This window comes from Gallus gallus, chromosome 14, assembly GCF_016699485.2.
Source record: "Gallus gallus isolate bGalGal1 chromosome 14, bGalGal1.mat.broiler.GRCg7b, whole genome shotgun sequence".
Taxonomy (NCBI): Eukaryota; Metazoa; Chordata; class Aves; order Galliformes; family Phasianidae; genus Gallus; species Gallus gallus.
The window spans coordinates 13,454,230-13,470,105 of NC_052545.1; the positions used below are offsets into that span (position 1 = coordinate 13,454,230).

The 15,876-nt window shown below is 61.5% G+C and overlaps 1 protein-coding gene across 20 annotated transcripts in view; it reads left to right on the forward strand.

Moving 5' to 3' along the window:
• CAPN15 (calpain 15) overlaps positions 1 to 6,512 on the forward strand; it is a 48,685-nt gene extending 42,173 nt beyond the window's left edge. For all 20 annotated transcript variants that reach the window (XM_015294721.4, XM_046900749.1, XM_046900752.1 and 17 more), the window contains 8 exons: positions 1,505 to 1,728; positions 2,588 to 2,713; positions 2,827 to 2,979; positions 3,343 to 3,504; positions 3,806 to 4,035; positions 4,239 to 4,399; positions 4,655 to 4,833; positions 4,984 to 6,512. In XM_015294721.4, the coding sequence (XP_015150207.2) occupies positions 1,505 to 1,728; positions 2,588 to 2,713; positions 2,827 to 2,979; positions 3,343 to 3,504; positions 3,806 to 4,035; positions 4,239 to 4,399; positions 4,655 to 4,833; positions 4,984 to 5,161 (1,413 nt within the window). In that variant the 3' untranslated portion in view covers positions 5,162 to 6,512. The remainder of the gene's footprint in view (positions 1 to 1,504; positions 1,729 to 2,587; positions 2,714 to 2,826; positions 2,980 to 3,342; positions 3,505 to 3,805; positions 4,036 to 4,238; positions 4,400 to 4,654; positions 4,834 to 4,983) is intronic.
• The last annotated feature ends 9,364 nt before the right edge of the window (positions 6,513 to 15,876 follow it).

The following is a 15,876-nucleotide window of genomic DNA, read 5'->3' on the forward strand; positions in this document are numbered from 1 at the left end:
ATCTTAACTCTCTTATCAATTTTGAGTCTGCATTGGTGGTTTTTTTTTTGAGGCTGAAGCCTTTCACAGGCACTGGGCTTGCCTTGCTGCTGTTTCCAAATGCATCTGAATCGTGATGAGATTTTTCTGCGGGGTGTTTAAGTGTGGGGGCTAACAGAGGAAAGCCAAAGAATTTTAAAATGAAAGGAAAATCATGCTTTTGTCAGTGCTCAGAGGCTGCATCTCAGGCAGAAATAAGCACCGTGGATTTTGGTGAGACTTGGAAACAAAGCAGAGAAAAGCATTTGTGAGCTTTCTTCAGCCTTTGAAGCCCTGCTTTCCCCTCCCAACCCTTGGCTGCCACCTATGAGTCACACACAGCTACACATGCACTAGAGCTTTTCCCTGCTGCCCTCCCAGCACAGTGCTGGGGTAACACCGACCGTGCTGGATTTGTTGGAGACGCAGAAGCATCACTACATGTCTCCTTACCTCCTGTGTTTATACACTTGCAGCCTTTGCAGCCACGTCTCCTCCCAGGGCTGGCCGTGCTCAGGACTGTGGCAAAACACTGCTGGTGGCTGCACCACGTGCCATGCTGTGTGGTGGCTTGGACACAGCCGGGAAGGCTGCACACCAACCCCATGTTGATGGGTTTACAGAGGCTTCGTAAACCTCTGGGTACATTAATGCATGTTCTGCATTTCTTTATGGATGCCTGCTCAGTCTGGCTGTACCAAGAGTTACAGCCTGGCATCACAGCAAGGGGAGTTTCCCCCTGTGGAAACGTATCTTCTCATTCCATCTCACCTCTGTCCCTGTGCTGGAGCTGGAGGAGTTTGCCTGTGAGTTTTTGGAACTCGTCCTTGAAGCAACCTCTGGGTTCCATGTGTGAAATCTGATCGGTCCTGAAGCTGTGTGTGCTCTAGGCAGCCTCTTCCACCGAAAGTGTGCTGGTTTTTGTTTGTGAGTGTGCAAGTGAAGGCCTGCAGTTCCAAATGATGTGCTCTTATGGAACATTTTGCAGTCTGAACCAAAGAGGAAGGAAGTGGGTAGGAACCTCCTTCCATGTGCCCCAGGGTGCAGCTGTGTTGGCATCTAAGCACTTGACACGTCAAGAAGAAAAGAAGTTCTTCATGATAAGAGTGGTGAGGCACTGACACAGGTTGCCCGGAGAGGTGATGGATGCTCCATCCCTGGAGACATTCAAGGTCAGGCTGGATGGGCTCTGAGCACCTAATGGAGCTGTAGATGTCCCTGTTCATGGCAGGAGAGTGGCACCAAATGGCCTTTAAAGGGCTCTTTCAACTTGCGTGGTTCTGAGATTCCATGATTTTCCCAAGGGGGAGTTGAACCACGCACACAACATGCTGAGCAGGCAGCAAAGGGTTCATCCACGGCCTCGTGGGGATGAGCTCCTGGTCCTGCTGCCGCCGGGGGCTGGCAGAGGTGGGTGAGCAGGGCTTTGTGAGTGCTTGTCCATCTCCTGCTCGGGGTGGCTCACAATGTGTTTCTCTTTCCCCAGGCCCAGAGGAAGCAGCTGTGGGTCGCGCTCATTGAGAAGGCCCTGGCCAAGCTTCATGGTTCGTACTTTGCCCTCCAGGCAGGGCGTGCTATTGAAGGCCTGGCTACACTAACCGGTGCCCCCTGCGAGAGCCTGATGCTGCAGGTCAGCTCCACTAACCCTCGCGAGGAGCCCATTGACACTGACCTCATCTGGGCCAAAATGCTGAGTTCTAAGGAGGCTGGGTAAGACGAGGCAGGAGGGACCGTGGCAGGAGTATGGAAGCTTGGAGTGGGGGACGAGGGGGGCAACTCTCATCTACGGAGGCTCAGAGGAGGGGGGGTTAGTGCGTTACTTGGGGTGGGGCCCTCCACGCTTGGCATTCACCTGAATTGTGGACAGAGCCTCTCTGCTGTGAAGTGGTTTTTCCTTTGTTTAATTTTCATATGAAATTAAAATGCTGGTGGTGTGCTGTCTCCCAGAGGTTTAGACGGCTGGCATCCAGCCTGTGGGGTTGCTTTGCCCACGTGCAGTGTTGGGGTCACAGCTGGGATTTTGCCATACAGGCTGATGCATCCCAGCACATGGTGTTCCCCCAGCCTGGCCGGTGCAGTCCCCCTGTCCCAGAGGTTTTGTCCTCACTGCTGTAGAGCAGCATGCAGTCAGCTGTGCCATTTACCTCTCCATGTGACCTGATCCATGGCAGGACCCCAGGGCCTAGCAGAAAGTGCGTGAGGTTTGGACACAGACAGAGCTTCCAGGCATGCGAGTGGGAAGCAATGGGATCAGGCAGGGTGAGCGTGGCTCTGCACTGTCTGGTGTAATTTGAAAGTCAACCAAGCGCTCTGCTCTGAGGGCACTGCTCAGAGAAGCTCACTGTGCAGCCTGGGCTCAGCACACACCCCAGAGAATGGAGGGAGCTCGCTTCTGCCCAGGCAGAGCTGTGCTCAGCAGGACCAGGGCCCTGCTCCAGGGAGGTTGGCTTGTGGTTGCAGAGGAATGTATGAGAGCCTGCTGGGGAGAGCCTGTCCCGTGCCTCAAGGAGTGGGTATGAGCTTCCACCACGCCTTGCAGGACACCAAGCGTTCTGCTGTCCCCCTGCAGGTTCCTCATGGGTGCATCCTGTGGTGGGGGCAACATGAAAGTGGACGATGTGGCCTATGAGAGCATGGGGCTCCGTCCGCGGCACGCCTACTCCATCCTGGACGTGCGGGATGTCCAAGGCTTCAGGTGAGTTCAGGGCAGAGGCTGTCATAATGCAGCACATGTCCTGCCAGCAGAAAACCTTGGGGACGAGTCTCCTTTTCCCTGAGTGTCTGACCCCACTGGTCCCTCTCCCTTAGGTTACTGCGGCTCCGAAACCCGTGGGGCCGCTTCTCTTGGAATGGCAGCTGGTCTGATGAGTGGCCCCACTGGCCTACTCCCCTGCGCCACGACCTGATGCCCCATGGCAGCAGCGAGGGGGTCTTCTGGATGGAGTACAGCGACTTCATTAAGTACGGTAGCACCCAGGGTACAGAGACAGCGAGGGTGGGAGCAGGCAGCATGATGAGGAACTGTGGGGTGAAACTGCCTCATTTAGGAACCTCTTTGCTCAGAGGAGGCAAAGCCCCAAAAACACAGAGTAATGGGCAGCAGTGGAGCCCCGGGGCTGCATCTCCCCTACCAGTCCCTTTGCAGGGAGGCTGAGAAAGGGAAGATGGGACATAGAGGCAAAATGGGGCAGGCATGGCAGGCGTCGCTCTCTGGGTGCAGGTGGTGTTGCAGTGCCTGCAGCTCTGGGCTGTGTAACCTGCAGCATGCTGGGGAGTGGGACAGAGCAGAAGACCCCGCAGGCACTGAATGCAGCTTTCCCACAGGTATTTTGACTCGGTGGATATCTGCAAGCTCCATTCAGACTGGCATGAGGTGCGTGTGCAGGGCATGTTCCCCAACAAGGCCAATGGACCAGTGACGGTGACATCGCTGACGGTGTTGGAGCGTGCTGCCCTGGAGTTTGCCCTCTTCCAGGAGGGCAGCAGGTGAGCTGGGGCAGTATGAGGGCTGCAGGTAGTGACCAGAGCAGGCAGAAACACTCAGGGCTGTCCCTATCATACCTCCTCTTCACTCCATGCCTAATCCATTGGGCTTGTAGAGCCTGGGGATGAGCCTCCATTGGCATTTCTCCGACCCCCGTGGCTCGTGTTTCAGCCAGAACCCAAGCCTGGACGCCACTTCCCGGAGCAGCCCCCAGTGCAGGGGAAGGGCTCTGGACCCACGGCCTCTGCACTCTGTGGGGAAGCTCTCTGGTGACGTGTGACCCTTCTCCCCATCGTGGCACAGGCGGTCGGATGCCGTGGACAGCCACTTGCTGGATCTGTGCATCATGGTTTTCCGGGCCACCTTCACCAGTGGCAACAAGCTGAGCCTTGGCCGCCTGATGGCTCACAGCAAACGGGCTGTCAAGAAGTTTGTCAACTGCGACGTGATGCTGGAGCCGGGCGAGTACGCCGTCGTGTGCTGTGCCTTCAACCACTGGAGCGCTGCGCTGGCGGGCCCCACTGCCGCACAGGGTAAGGGGCTGTGTGCCCTCCACGTGGCGCTGCTGGGGGAGGCGTTGCGGGAGGCAGAAGTGAGGCGTCCTCCATCCTCACTGCAGGAGATCTGCCGGGAATGGAGGTTGCCCACATGTGCAGCACCCCGGAGATTCCCTGGTCTTGCGGAGCTTGGGGGCAGTCTCACCCATCTCCCTTTCTCTGCGTTGTCATCTCTGCAGCATCCAGTCCCACCAGCAGCCGGCCGGCCACCGATTACTCCAGCTACATCCTGGCCATCTACAGCTCCCGCCTGGTGATGGTGGAGCAGGTGGAGGCGCAGCCCACCACGCTGGCAGATGCCATCATCCTGCTGACTGAGAACAAGGGCGAACGCCACGAGGTGAGAGCAGTGGCACGGGGTGATGCCAGCGGGAACCCAGACCCTGCCTTTGCCACGTCCTCAGTCTGGCAGGAGCCAACCCTGCCCTGGCTGTCCCCAGTCCCTCCCTGCCCCACAGGTGCCCATCTTTTTCGCTCCCTGGTGCAGCATGGGGTGCCTCGTGGCTGGGCAGTGCTCGCTGGGAGAGGGTGATGCTGCACATAGACACAGGGCTGCCTGCGAGGTTCACACCCCTGACCGTGCCATTTGCTGCAGGGCCGTGAGGGGATGACGTGCTACTATTTGACACACGGCTGGGCAGGGCTCATCGTGGTGGTGGAGAACCGGCACCCCAAGTCCTACCTGCACGTCCAGTGTGACTGCACCGACAGCTTCAATGTCGTCTCCACGCGTGGCAGCCTCAAAACACAGGACAGCGTCCCTCCCCTGCACAGGTGTGGGGTAGGCAGGGGAGGGAGGAGCGGGTCGGCGTGGGGCAGGAGGTGATGGCACCGCAGGGGTGCTGGGCCGAGGCAGAGCCTGGGGGTGGGGGAGAGCTGTGATTCACCACGTGGCGGAGCACTGAGCCCCCGCTTTCTCCACAGGCAGGTGCTGGTGATCCTCTCCCAGCTGGAGGGTAACGCCGGCTTCTCCATCACCCACCGCCTGGCGCACCGCAAAGCCACCCAGGCCTTCCTCAACGACTGGATGTCCACGAAAGGCACCCACAACCCGCTGCTCACACCCGAGGTTGCCGGACTCCACGGACCCCGACCTCTATGACAAAGCACCGCTCCTGCCCCTCTCCTCTCTCCCGTTGCTTTCACCGAGCCTCCAGCCCAGAGTCTCCCCCTGTGCTGCCAGCACTGAGCCGTGGGGCAGGGCCGGAGCGTGGCACCGAGCACTTTGCCCCGTGCCACGGGGCTGGGGCAAACTCTCAGGGCCGGGACCAGCTCTGCCCGCTGCCCCCCTACGCACTTTACGAGGAGCAGCTGGGGGGCACGGGGCCATCTCAGGATCCCACCCGTTCTGGGCACACAGCGTGGTAGCAGGGGGCTGCGGGAGACGTGGGGGCTGGAGGTTGCTGTCAGCATCCTTCCCAGGCACCACGCTCGGGGCTCTGCCCTATCCTGCAGCACCAGGGCCCTGGTGCTCCAAGAAAAAGAATATACCTCTGACGTCTGTCCGTCTGTGTGACCCTCTGTCTTGTCCCCTCTGTTGTCTGCTGCCAGGACTGAGTGGGCACTGAGGTACTGTAGCCGGGGCTGCCGGGGTCGTCCCCACGTGTTGGGGTCGGGATGGAGAAGGCGCAGGGTCGTTGCAGAAAGCTGCTGCCGTTGGTTTTCACCACGCTTCGGGGCAAAACGAGGACAGACACCTCGGCTCCAAGGTGGGGAGCAGGGCTGCGGGGTGCTGCTCCGTCCCCCCCAACCCATCGCAGTGTTACTATGCAAAGGCGGCCGCTGGAAGCAGCGCCTGGAGAGAAGCCATGCATCCCCTCCCTGCGCCCTGCGGGGTGCACGGGGCAGTGGCACGGGGCAGTGGGGACAGAGCCGGGCTCTGGGGAGCAGCTCCCGCAGCATGGCTGTGCTGGGGAGAGGGGCAGTGATTGTGTGGGCCGATGGTGAGCCCCATCCATCGGAGGGACGGCAGTCAGCACAAGGCAAAGGCCGTGGGGGCCACTGAGGTTCCGTGGTGGGGTGACCCTACGGCTGGCTGGCTGCACACAGCGGTGTGTGTGTGTGCGTGTGTGTGTGTGTGTGTGTTCTGGGGGCACTGCTCTGGGGCAGCCTGCAGCAGTGGGGATGTGTGGGTGCGGGGTTTGTCCCTCTGTCCCTCCTGGCCCCGAGGGCTGGGGCTGCTGAGCCAAGCTCTGTCTGTGTGTCTGTTTGTCGCTCTGTTCTCTCTCCCCCCGCACCTTCCTCCTTGGGATGATTTGTCCTTCACTTTTTCTCTCTGTCTTTCTGAGCTGTGAATATTTTTAACCCTGTAAATACTGTCCAGCTCTTAAGAAACATAGGATATTTTATCAATTGTAAATCAGATCAGTAATCCCTGTATGATATGAATTATCCATGGGTGGTTTTCAAACTCAGGTTCTGACGGACCAAATAAAGTTTTGTTTTTTACTGAAGCTGCCTGATTTTGTCGTGCTCTGGGGACACTGCGGGGAGGTGACAGCCACCACCTGGCTTGGGGACCAGGACCTTGGGCACTGGGGCAGGCTCCAGGGCAGTGGTTGTGGCCTCGAGCTGCCAGAGTGCTGTTGGGACACCGCTTTCAGACGCAGGGTTAGGACACAGCGGTACAGGCTGCGGGCTGAGCTGCTGGATAGGAGCTCTGCAGGAGGAACTGGGTGTGCTGGTGGCCAACAGGGTGGCCGTGAGCCATCCGTGTCCCTTATGGCCAAGAAGGCCTTGGGTGTTCTGGTTGGCCAGTGGTTGACTGTGAGCACTCAGGGTGCCCTTGTGGCCAAGAAGGCCGATGGGATGGATCCTGGGGTGCATTGCAGAGAGGCCAGCGGGTGAGGGAGGTGCTCCCTGCTCTCCCTGGAGAGTCTACATCTGTAGCACTGCACCCTGTGCTGGGCTCCCCACTTGCAGACAGACAGGGAACTGCTGGAGAGACCCCAGCAGAGGGTGCAGAGATACGGGGGGGACCCGGAGCACGTCCTGATGGGGACAGGCTGGGAGCCCTGGGGCTGTTCAGCTGGGGAAGAGAAGGCTGAGGGGGGATCTGATCAGCGCTGATCGATATCTAACGGGTGAGAGCCAAGCGGATGGGGCCGGGCTCTTTTTGGTGGTGCCCAGTGACAGAGCAAGGGGCGATGGGCTCAGACCGGAACGGAGGAAGCTCCATATGGACGTGACGGTACCAGAGAGCTGCGGCAGTCCGGAGATGCTCAAAGCTGCCGGGACGCTGTCTTGCGCAACCTACTGCAGGGAACTGCTTTGGGGAGGGCAGTCGGACCGGGGGAGCTCCAGAGATGTGTACTGCGGTTCCGTGACTGACTTCGGGTGCCGGGCCGGCGGAGGGGCGCCGAGGGACTGTTGGGCAGATATTCCATCACCGCACGGAGCCGCAGCGGCCGGGAGGTGGCAGCCGCTGCCCGCGGTGCCGCTCCTACGGACCCGACGGCACCGCTCCATCCGCGCCGCGCGGAGGTTGGGGGCTGAATGGGGGGGGTGGGGGTGGGCACGGGGGGGGGGGCGGCTCCTCCACCGCGGCCCCCACCGGGACACGGCTCGGCTCCCCCCGCCCGGGGCCGAGGCCGGCTGGCGCGGAGCTTTCCGGCTGAGCGGAGGCGGCCGGCTGCGTGCCAGCCCCATCTCGCCCCGGGTGGGCACCTTGAGAGACCAGTAGGGAGAGACAGAAGGAGAGGATTTCTGTCTTTCTTAGAGCAACTTGTAATAGATTTTCCGGGCGAAACATCTTTGCGTTCAGGAGGCCCTGTCACAAGCCATCAGCCTCAGCCGGGGAGAAACAGATGGGGAGTTAATTTTGGTGGGGAGGGCACTGCCTCTCTCCTTTGCTCTCTCCTCTCCCAGTCTGTTCAGGGATGGAAACGTGACGGCGGAGGCAGGGTTTAACCCCTGCGTCCCCGCGGCCCCGCGCCCCGTGGTGGTGGCAGTGGCCGATGCGGTCGCTGCAGGTGGGCGGCTCACGGTGAGCCCACACGGACCGATCCGCTCGGGATAAATCCTGCCCTCCTCGTGCTCCTGCCGTGCCGGCAGTCCCAGGACCTCGGCGGTGGCACCCGGTGGCCCAACAGCGCTGCTCCTGCCGGGGGACAGGTGGCATCAGCACAGCCTGCGAGCTGTAGGGTACCTGCGGCACCGGCTGCGTGCAGATGTGTTGCGCTGTGGGTGGAGATGGGGATGCATATGGACGTGGATGTGGCACATCTCCCAGCAGCAGCTGTGCAGATGCAGTGAGAGCAGCGATGCTGCCCGTGTCCCCGGCCATCAGCACAGCCCTGCAGTGACCAAGCAATGTGGGATAGGGGACAGTGGCTGCAGCGGGGTGGGGGGTGACGACTGCAGTAGTTAAGGGTTAGAATTAACTGCTTTACAGTGACATATAATTGTGTGCCAAAAAAGATATCGTTGTGTTTGAATTAGCAGTTTCGTAGCAGCGTGGTGCTCCATTAAGTGTCCCTGTGGTCCCTTAAATCCTTCCCTTTAGGAGGAAGTTTTTCACCCAGAGGGTGTGACGCACTGAACAGGTTGCCCAAGGAGGCTGTGGATGCCCCATCCCTGCAGGCATTCAAGGCCAGGCTGGATGTGGCTCTGGGCAGCCTGGGCTGCTGGTTGGTGACCCTGCACATAGCAGGGGGTTGGAACTCAGCGCTCATTGCAGTCCTTTTCAACCCAGGCCATTTTATGACATTAAATCTATGACATTAAATCAGTTGTAAAGGGAGAGATGGGGACCGGGCAGCGGAGCAGCTGGTAGCGAGGGAGACGGACAGTGGGATGTGAAGGGAAGAGAGGTTTCAGACCCATGGATATGGCACAGTGTGTGTGACAAGGGGCAGAAAGGGGCTGTCCCATGGGGCTGTGCTGTGACCTTTGTGAGACCCCGACCCAGGGGATGTGGTTCTGAATAGGCATGGAGTGGGGACATTGGGGTGGGGTGGGGCTGCCGACGTGGGATGGAGAGCAGCAGAGGGCACGAAGCCCCCACACACCGCCAGCTTCCAGCACTGCCCACCACCCGGATGGCAGCTTTGTCTCCTCCATGAACACAGCTCCCCTGGGCTGGAGCTGCTCTGGCATTTCCCATCTCACCAATGCCATCACCCTCTGCCCGGGGGGTGGATGAGCCCATTCTCCCTTCACCCATCAAGCCCGGCGGTGGGTCTCGCAGGTGAAAGTGAGGGTCCTTGCCGTGTCCCCACGTGCACACGCGTGGCCCTGGCTGCCCGTCAGGCCCCAGCAGCACTGCCAGCACTGCCGGCCCGTGGCTGCACTGCAGTTTGTGGGGTCCTGGCAGGGAGGGGGCATGCCCGCTCGAGCGCTCTCCGTGATTCACTCTGACTATAATGGGAGCTGCTGGTGAATATTTTATGGCTCCCACAGGGCAGATAGAACATATTGTGCATTTTACGCCACAAATCTCCGCCTAGAGACAGAGAGAGGCTTAAAAAGAACAGCATCACCAGCGCTGCGCGGGGGGCGGAGGGGGCTGCACGGGGTTGGCGCTGCTGCAGGGGCACGGCCGGGCCGTGCGGCCCCCGTCCCCGTCCTGCCTCTGTCTCCGTCGGCGGCCCCGTCGCGGGCGATGCGGTGCTGCGCGGTCGCTGCCGTTGCGCCGTGCGGTCGCTGCGGCTCTGCCCGCCCCGGGCTGGGCGCCGCTCTGCGGCTCTGCGGCTCGGCAAAGTGCTTTGCCCGCGGCTCCGTCCCGCACGAGGGGCCGCTGCCCGCTCTGCCCGCGCCGGGGCACTCCTCCCCCTCGTCAATAATGCAGCCCCTGCCCCGGACCGCCCGCCGGCACTGCCCGCAATAATGGATCGGGGACGCGAGATGCTCCCGGCTCAGCCCGGCGCCCCCGACTCCGCGCTCAGCGGCCTCACCGCTGCCCCGGGAGCATCCCCGGGCAAGAGCCGCCGCCCCGCACCGCCCCGCACCGCCCCGGCCCTGAGCCACGCGCCGGGTTGGACGCTGCCGCACCCCGACAGCCCGGCTGGGATGGGAATGGCAAACACCGACAGTCTGAGCTGAAAGCTGCGGAGCTCACGGACCGGGGCAGAGGGGAACCGGGTCTGAGCGCCGCTAATGGGGTAACGCACTGAACGCCGCACCTTTGCTTCCCCTCAAGTCCCCGGTTGGGCAGCAAACTCCGCCCAAATTAAATGCAAACGGTGCTGCGGCGCTGGAGCTGGGCCTGGCTTCGGTGTGAGCCACAGTGGGGCTGGTGGGGGATGCCGGGGACACACGGTGCTGTGGGTGCTGTGGGTGCTGGCACTGCATGGGCCCCGTGTGCCATTTTGGTCACTTAGGCTCCCTGTCCACTGTCCCAAGCACAGGCACTGCCCGGCAGGCAGGAACCATTAGGGGTATTGCCGACAGCTGCCTGTGCTGATGTGGCCTCAGTGGGACACGGGAGGCAGCTCGGAGCGTGGCAGCAGGGGGGAAGAGGACAATGAAGCTGAGGATGATGAGGACCTGAGAGTGCTGAGCACTCTCGGCTCCCCGTGCAGCACAATATGGCACAAGGGTCTGATGCTGGGGACAGCCAGACCCTCAGGTGTGGGTCCCCTGGGATGTGGCTGTGCCATCCCTGGGCACCCCCGTGCTCTGGGGCAGCCCCCAGCCCTGTAACATGGCCGTGCAGCACTCGTCTGTGACCCCCATATTCCCAGACCTGCTCTGTCTCCATCACTGATGGCTGCGTGAGGCGCCCCAGCATCTCCCCCCGGAGAGCAGAGCGGCACCCTGAGGATGGATGGGGCTGCATGGGGTCCTGATGGTGGCACGTGGCCGGGTGGCTTCACAGCAGTGGCATCCTGGAGCAGCGCTGCCCCAGCTGCGTTTGGGACCATGAGGAGTGCCCAGGGAAGCACCACGGCGTGGTAGAGCCAGGGGAAACGCTGGCCGTGCTGGGAGGAGAGCCCTGGCCATGCCAAGCAGCTCTCAGCTGCCCATCTCGGCACGGGGATGCTCTGGGACGGGGCCGGCTGGCACGGCTGGGCTGCAGCCACCGCATCGCCCGGGCTGTCACGGGCTGGGCTATCGAATCTGAAAGCAATTAAAGCCATCATCAGTGCTAGCTCGGGGCTGGCTCCAGGCTGCGGGGAAGCTGCCACAACAGATCATGCGCTCGATGCTGCTGGCCCGAGGACCCGGCTCAGCCCGCGCCTGCTCCCACCCGTGCCGTGGGGCAGCGCCCCGCAAAACCCCGGTGCGATCTACAGCTCCTCACCGCCACCATCAGTGGGTGCCCGGCCCTGGGACTGAGCCCATCTGGTCCCCGTGGGTGTCCCATCCCATGGGGATGTCACCTTGACGTGGCCTTCCAAAGCCACACGAAGCTGACGCCAGTGCTGGCTCCATCGCTGCAGGGCTCGGCACGGTGAGGGGGTGGCCGTGGGGTGGGTGCCCCAGGGGTGCTGGGGAGGGGCGGTGTCCTCACCAACCCCCAACTGATGGGGGACACCCCAACAGCTCCTACCTGGGTTGGGGGCTCTGAGGGCTGGTGGGGACGGAACCCTCGGCCCCATGGTTCCCCCAGGGCAAACAAGGCTGGGCTCCCCACTGGGTCCCCAACATCCACCACACCACACCAGGTCTGTCCCCCCCACCGCATCTCCTTTCCCCCCCACCCCCCCGCACTAAACAGTTAAGCAGAAGTTTGCTGGTACGGAAGTTGAACATTGTCTTGAGGCACATTTTCTGTTTTTTCACTTGTGAAATATTTCTGTCAGAACCAGTTAATGTACAAATTAGCAGCGGTGGTCTCTCTTACGTCTTCTGACTCACTAATTTGACAGGGGGTGTTGCGGTGCCCAAGCTCGCTCTTGACAGGCAAATGGGAGGTCAGGGCCGGCGGCAGCAGGAGGGGACCCACGGATGGGGGAGGCACCGAGCTGCGGCCAACAGCATCCCTGCTCTGCCCCCTGGGACGGATGGGGTTCGTCCCCCATAAACCACATTTTCTCCCCTAAGGGCTTCTGTGTAAGGGGTTGGGGAGGAAGCCCGGGGCGGGGGGCTATGCCGGGCCCTGGGGACGTGGCCCCACGTTGAGCAATGCTCAGGACCACGTCCTGCAATCTGTCCCCAGGCAAGAGGCAGGCACAGCAGATGGGCACGGTGTCGTGCCCGAGAGGGCGGCAGCTTTGAGATCCGTGGGGGGATGTGAGCTGAAGCCACCAGCTCGTGCCGGCCCCTGCCAGCGGCTGGGCTGCCGTGTGGGGCAAAGGGAGCTGGGCCAGGCTGGATGTGGGCAGTGGGACCAGGGCTGCTCCAACCCCATCCTCAGAGCCTCGAGCCCAGCTTAGAACTAAGAGGTCAAGATCGGCACTCCCGGCTGTGAGTGCCCCCAGCCCCAGGAGCTGCAGCACCCGCGTCCTAATTTTCCTGATCTCAAGCACAGCCAGCTGCACCGTGGGCCAAACCACTCTGGATGGCCACCCTAACGACGTGGGCTGGGGCACAGAGATGTTACACATCACCCAGCACCTGCAAAGTCCCCGCAGGGAATGAGCTGACACGGCTGGCATGCAGAGCACCTCGCTCACAACAAAGTTTTTGCTCCAGCTGCCAACTTCTAGCTTGCTTTTAGAGACAGTATTTGCCCCGGGCAGATGAACGGGAGGAAGCACCGGGTTCAGGCAGCAGTGATCCCCCTCAGTCAGACCCACCTGGTTGCCACACCACGGCACAGTGAGTGATGGAGAGCCCTCGGTGGCTGCTGACCCAGCACAGTGCAGAGGCTCTGGTGGCTCTGTGCGGGTCTCACAGTCACTTTTAGGGCCCCAGAAGATCTCAGTGCCCTGAAGCCATGGAGCAAACCCACCTCCTTCAAGCAGATCTCCCCAAACACAGCCCCTCCGCAAGGATGGCTGCATGGCCCCGACCATGGGTCCTGGTGTGCTGAGCATCCCAAGGTGCCGTCACCCCCGTGGCTGCAATCCATCCATCCCACTGCCAGCTCCAGGCACCCTTCTCCCAGGCACGCACTGTGCATCGTCCCACCAGGTGCCCCTCGCCTTGCAGCTCCCTGCACTCACATGGGGACGTGGAGGTGGGGTGGGTGGCACCGGGTCCCCACCAGCTGCCATGCGTGGGGCTGTGGGAGCAGTGAGCACAGCACCGACCTCAGCACTGCCTGGGAGGGAGCTGCAGTCAGAGGCGGTCGAGGCGAAGCAGCTCAGGCGGCACAAATCGACTGTGACAGCCCCAGAAAGGCTGAGCCCGGGGGGTGCGGAAAAATACAAGTTAGTTTCCTTTTCCTTACCATATGCTCCCCTTCAGCTGTGGGCGGCACGGTAATTACTGCCATCCACCATGCTGGTCTGGCTTGTCACACAGACTGCCTGCTGCTCCGCAGCCAGCGCTGAGCACGGCACCGGGTCCCCATGCAGAGCCCTGCTGGGCTGCAGGGTGGGATTTGGGCCCACGGTCCTGGGTTGGGACCCGGCACCTTGGGGAGGGGGTTGGGAGAGGGGGCACCATCCCAAGGGCTGCGGAGCTGGGAGTGAGCTGTGCAGACAGAGAGCTCTGCTTTGTGTTACCTCTGAGCAGAGTTACCCCACTACTGGGATGGGTTTTCTCCACCAGACCATTAGCTGCTCTCCCCATGTTTGGCTGAAGTTCACCTTCACTTCCCAGGTAATGTCCAGCACCGACTCCATCAGTCCCCTCATTTGGGAAGGGAAGGATGACCCCACCAACACCGCTGTCCCCGTGTCCCATCGTACCAGAGCAGGGCTGGGAGCCAAGTGCTGGTGGCTGCTGATAGCTCTGCTGCTGTGAGCAGCTCTTCCCCTGCTGTCCCGTGGCAGTGGGGTGGGCCCACAGCCCCTGCCCTCAACTGAAGCAGCTCCAGCACACGGCAACACTTCAACAGCATCCAGGAGGAGCACGGGAGTTCCATGGGAGCTCTCTGCTGAGCACGTCCTGCTGGGTGCTGGGCACGCCACAGCCTGCCCTGAATGCATGGCACTCAAGGTGGCCATCACACCTGCTGGGAAGCTCTGCTCCATGCAGTACTTTCTCACTCTATGGACAATGAAAGCAGGATGAGATCATGGCGCCATCAGTATTGTCCTCTCCTTGCAGACCAGCAGAACTCTGGCCACAGGGCTGGCTTCGCTTCCCAGCACTGCAGCAGCTCCCTGTAAGGCTGCTCTGGAGGAAACAAAGCCAACAGCTCCATGACAGCCCTAAAGCCATCCACTGCGTCTGGATGGCACCCCATGCTATGTGTGCTGTGGGAGCATCCTGCCCCTGCCTCAGTTTCCCTGTCCCACCAGCTCACTCTGTGTCCCCGGCAGTTAGGTGCGATTGGCTGCAGCTGGGAGGTGCAACAGCTGAGAAACCACCCCAGCTTGGGCAGGATCCCCAGGGTGGGTGTGTTTGGAGACAGAGATGGGGAGGAGTGGATCCAGCCCCATCCCTTGGGGCCACTGTAGAAACGAATTTAGGAGACGATAGGAGCAGAGTATCACAGAGTGGCTTGTGTTGGAAGGGACCTCACAGCCCACCTGGGCTGGCTGCTCCCCCCCAGCTCAGCTGCCCAGAGCCCCCCCCCCATTGCCACGGGCACCTCCATGGATGGCGCACCCACAGCTCTGCGCAGCGGTGCCGGTGCGCTCAGCAGCAGCCCAAGGCAGCATTCGGAAGGCAAACACCCCCACGCACCAAGCAAGGTCCTCGCCTTCCCTTCTGAGCTCGGCACGGACAGCAGCCCTACAGCCCACCTCCTCCTCCTCCGCCCCACACCGACTCCATCAGTGCCCAGCGATGACCGCACCGCAGCTCCGTGCGGCCGCCCCAATGAGTCACCCATTCCCACCCCGCCGTGCAGCGGAGGACGTTCCACGCGGGCCCAACGCTGATGTGATGTGACAGCGCACCTCCGAGCCGGGGGGGGGCAGCCAGCCGTGGGCACTGGGGGTCGGGGAATCCTTCATCAGCACCCGAGTGACCCCCGACGTCACGGGAAGGCGGTTTCATGGCTGTCAATCGCACGGAAAATCGAATGTTTGGCCCCAGAGCCCTCCTCTTCCTCCCCCCCCCCCGGCCGGCTGTCCTATTTTGAAGGGCTCATTTTCTCAGCGCTAATGAAAGTGACAGCCGTGCAGGGCTGGTATTTGGGGTTATCAGTGAGAATATTAATGGCTGGCGCTCAGAGTTAACTCTTTGAGTCCGGCCGGAGGCCACGGCCGCGCTGCGTCGCTCAGCCAGGATGGAGACGGGTCCTCTCAGCACTGCACTGTGGCTGGGATGGGGGGGTCCCACCTCCTGGAGGGTTTCGTTGCCACTTCTCCTCCTGGAGGGGGGCTGCAATGAGTGGTGGGTGCTGCAATGTGGGAGGATGGATGTCCCAGTGGTCACTCTGGGTGGGACCCTCTGGGGACACCCCCAGAGCCCTGGGGGTAGGGTGGTGCTGGGGGAGGCCTGGGGGTGGGAGAAGGGACAAACCCACCCCATAACTGGGAAGGCTGAGTGCGTTCATGTTTGGCTGGAGATGCTCATGGGTTTGGGCACGGAGTTCCCCACGACAGCTGTGGGAACGTCTCTGGAACACCATTGGGAACACCCATGTGCTGCTGTTGAGCAGCCTCATCTCAGAGCCTCTCCCATATTGTGACCCTGTATGGGAGCTGTTAGGTCACAGCCTGAACCAGGGGTTGAGCACCTGGTGAAGGGGCAGGGCCAGCTCTGGGAGCACAGCTGCAAGCAATTCTCCTGTGCCAATGGAAAGGGCATGGATGGATCCTGGATCCACCCCCTTCCTAACCTCATTTAAGGCCTGGCAGCCAAAAGGGAAGC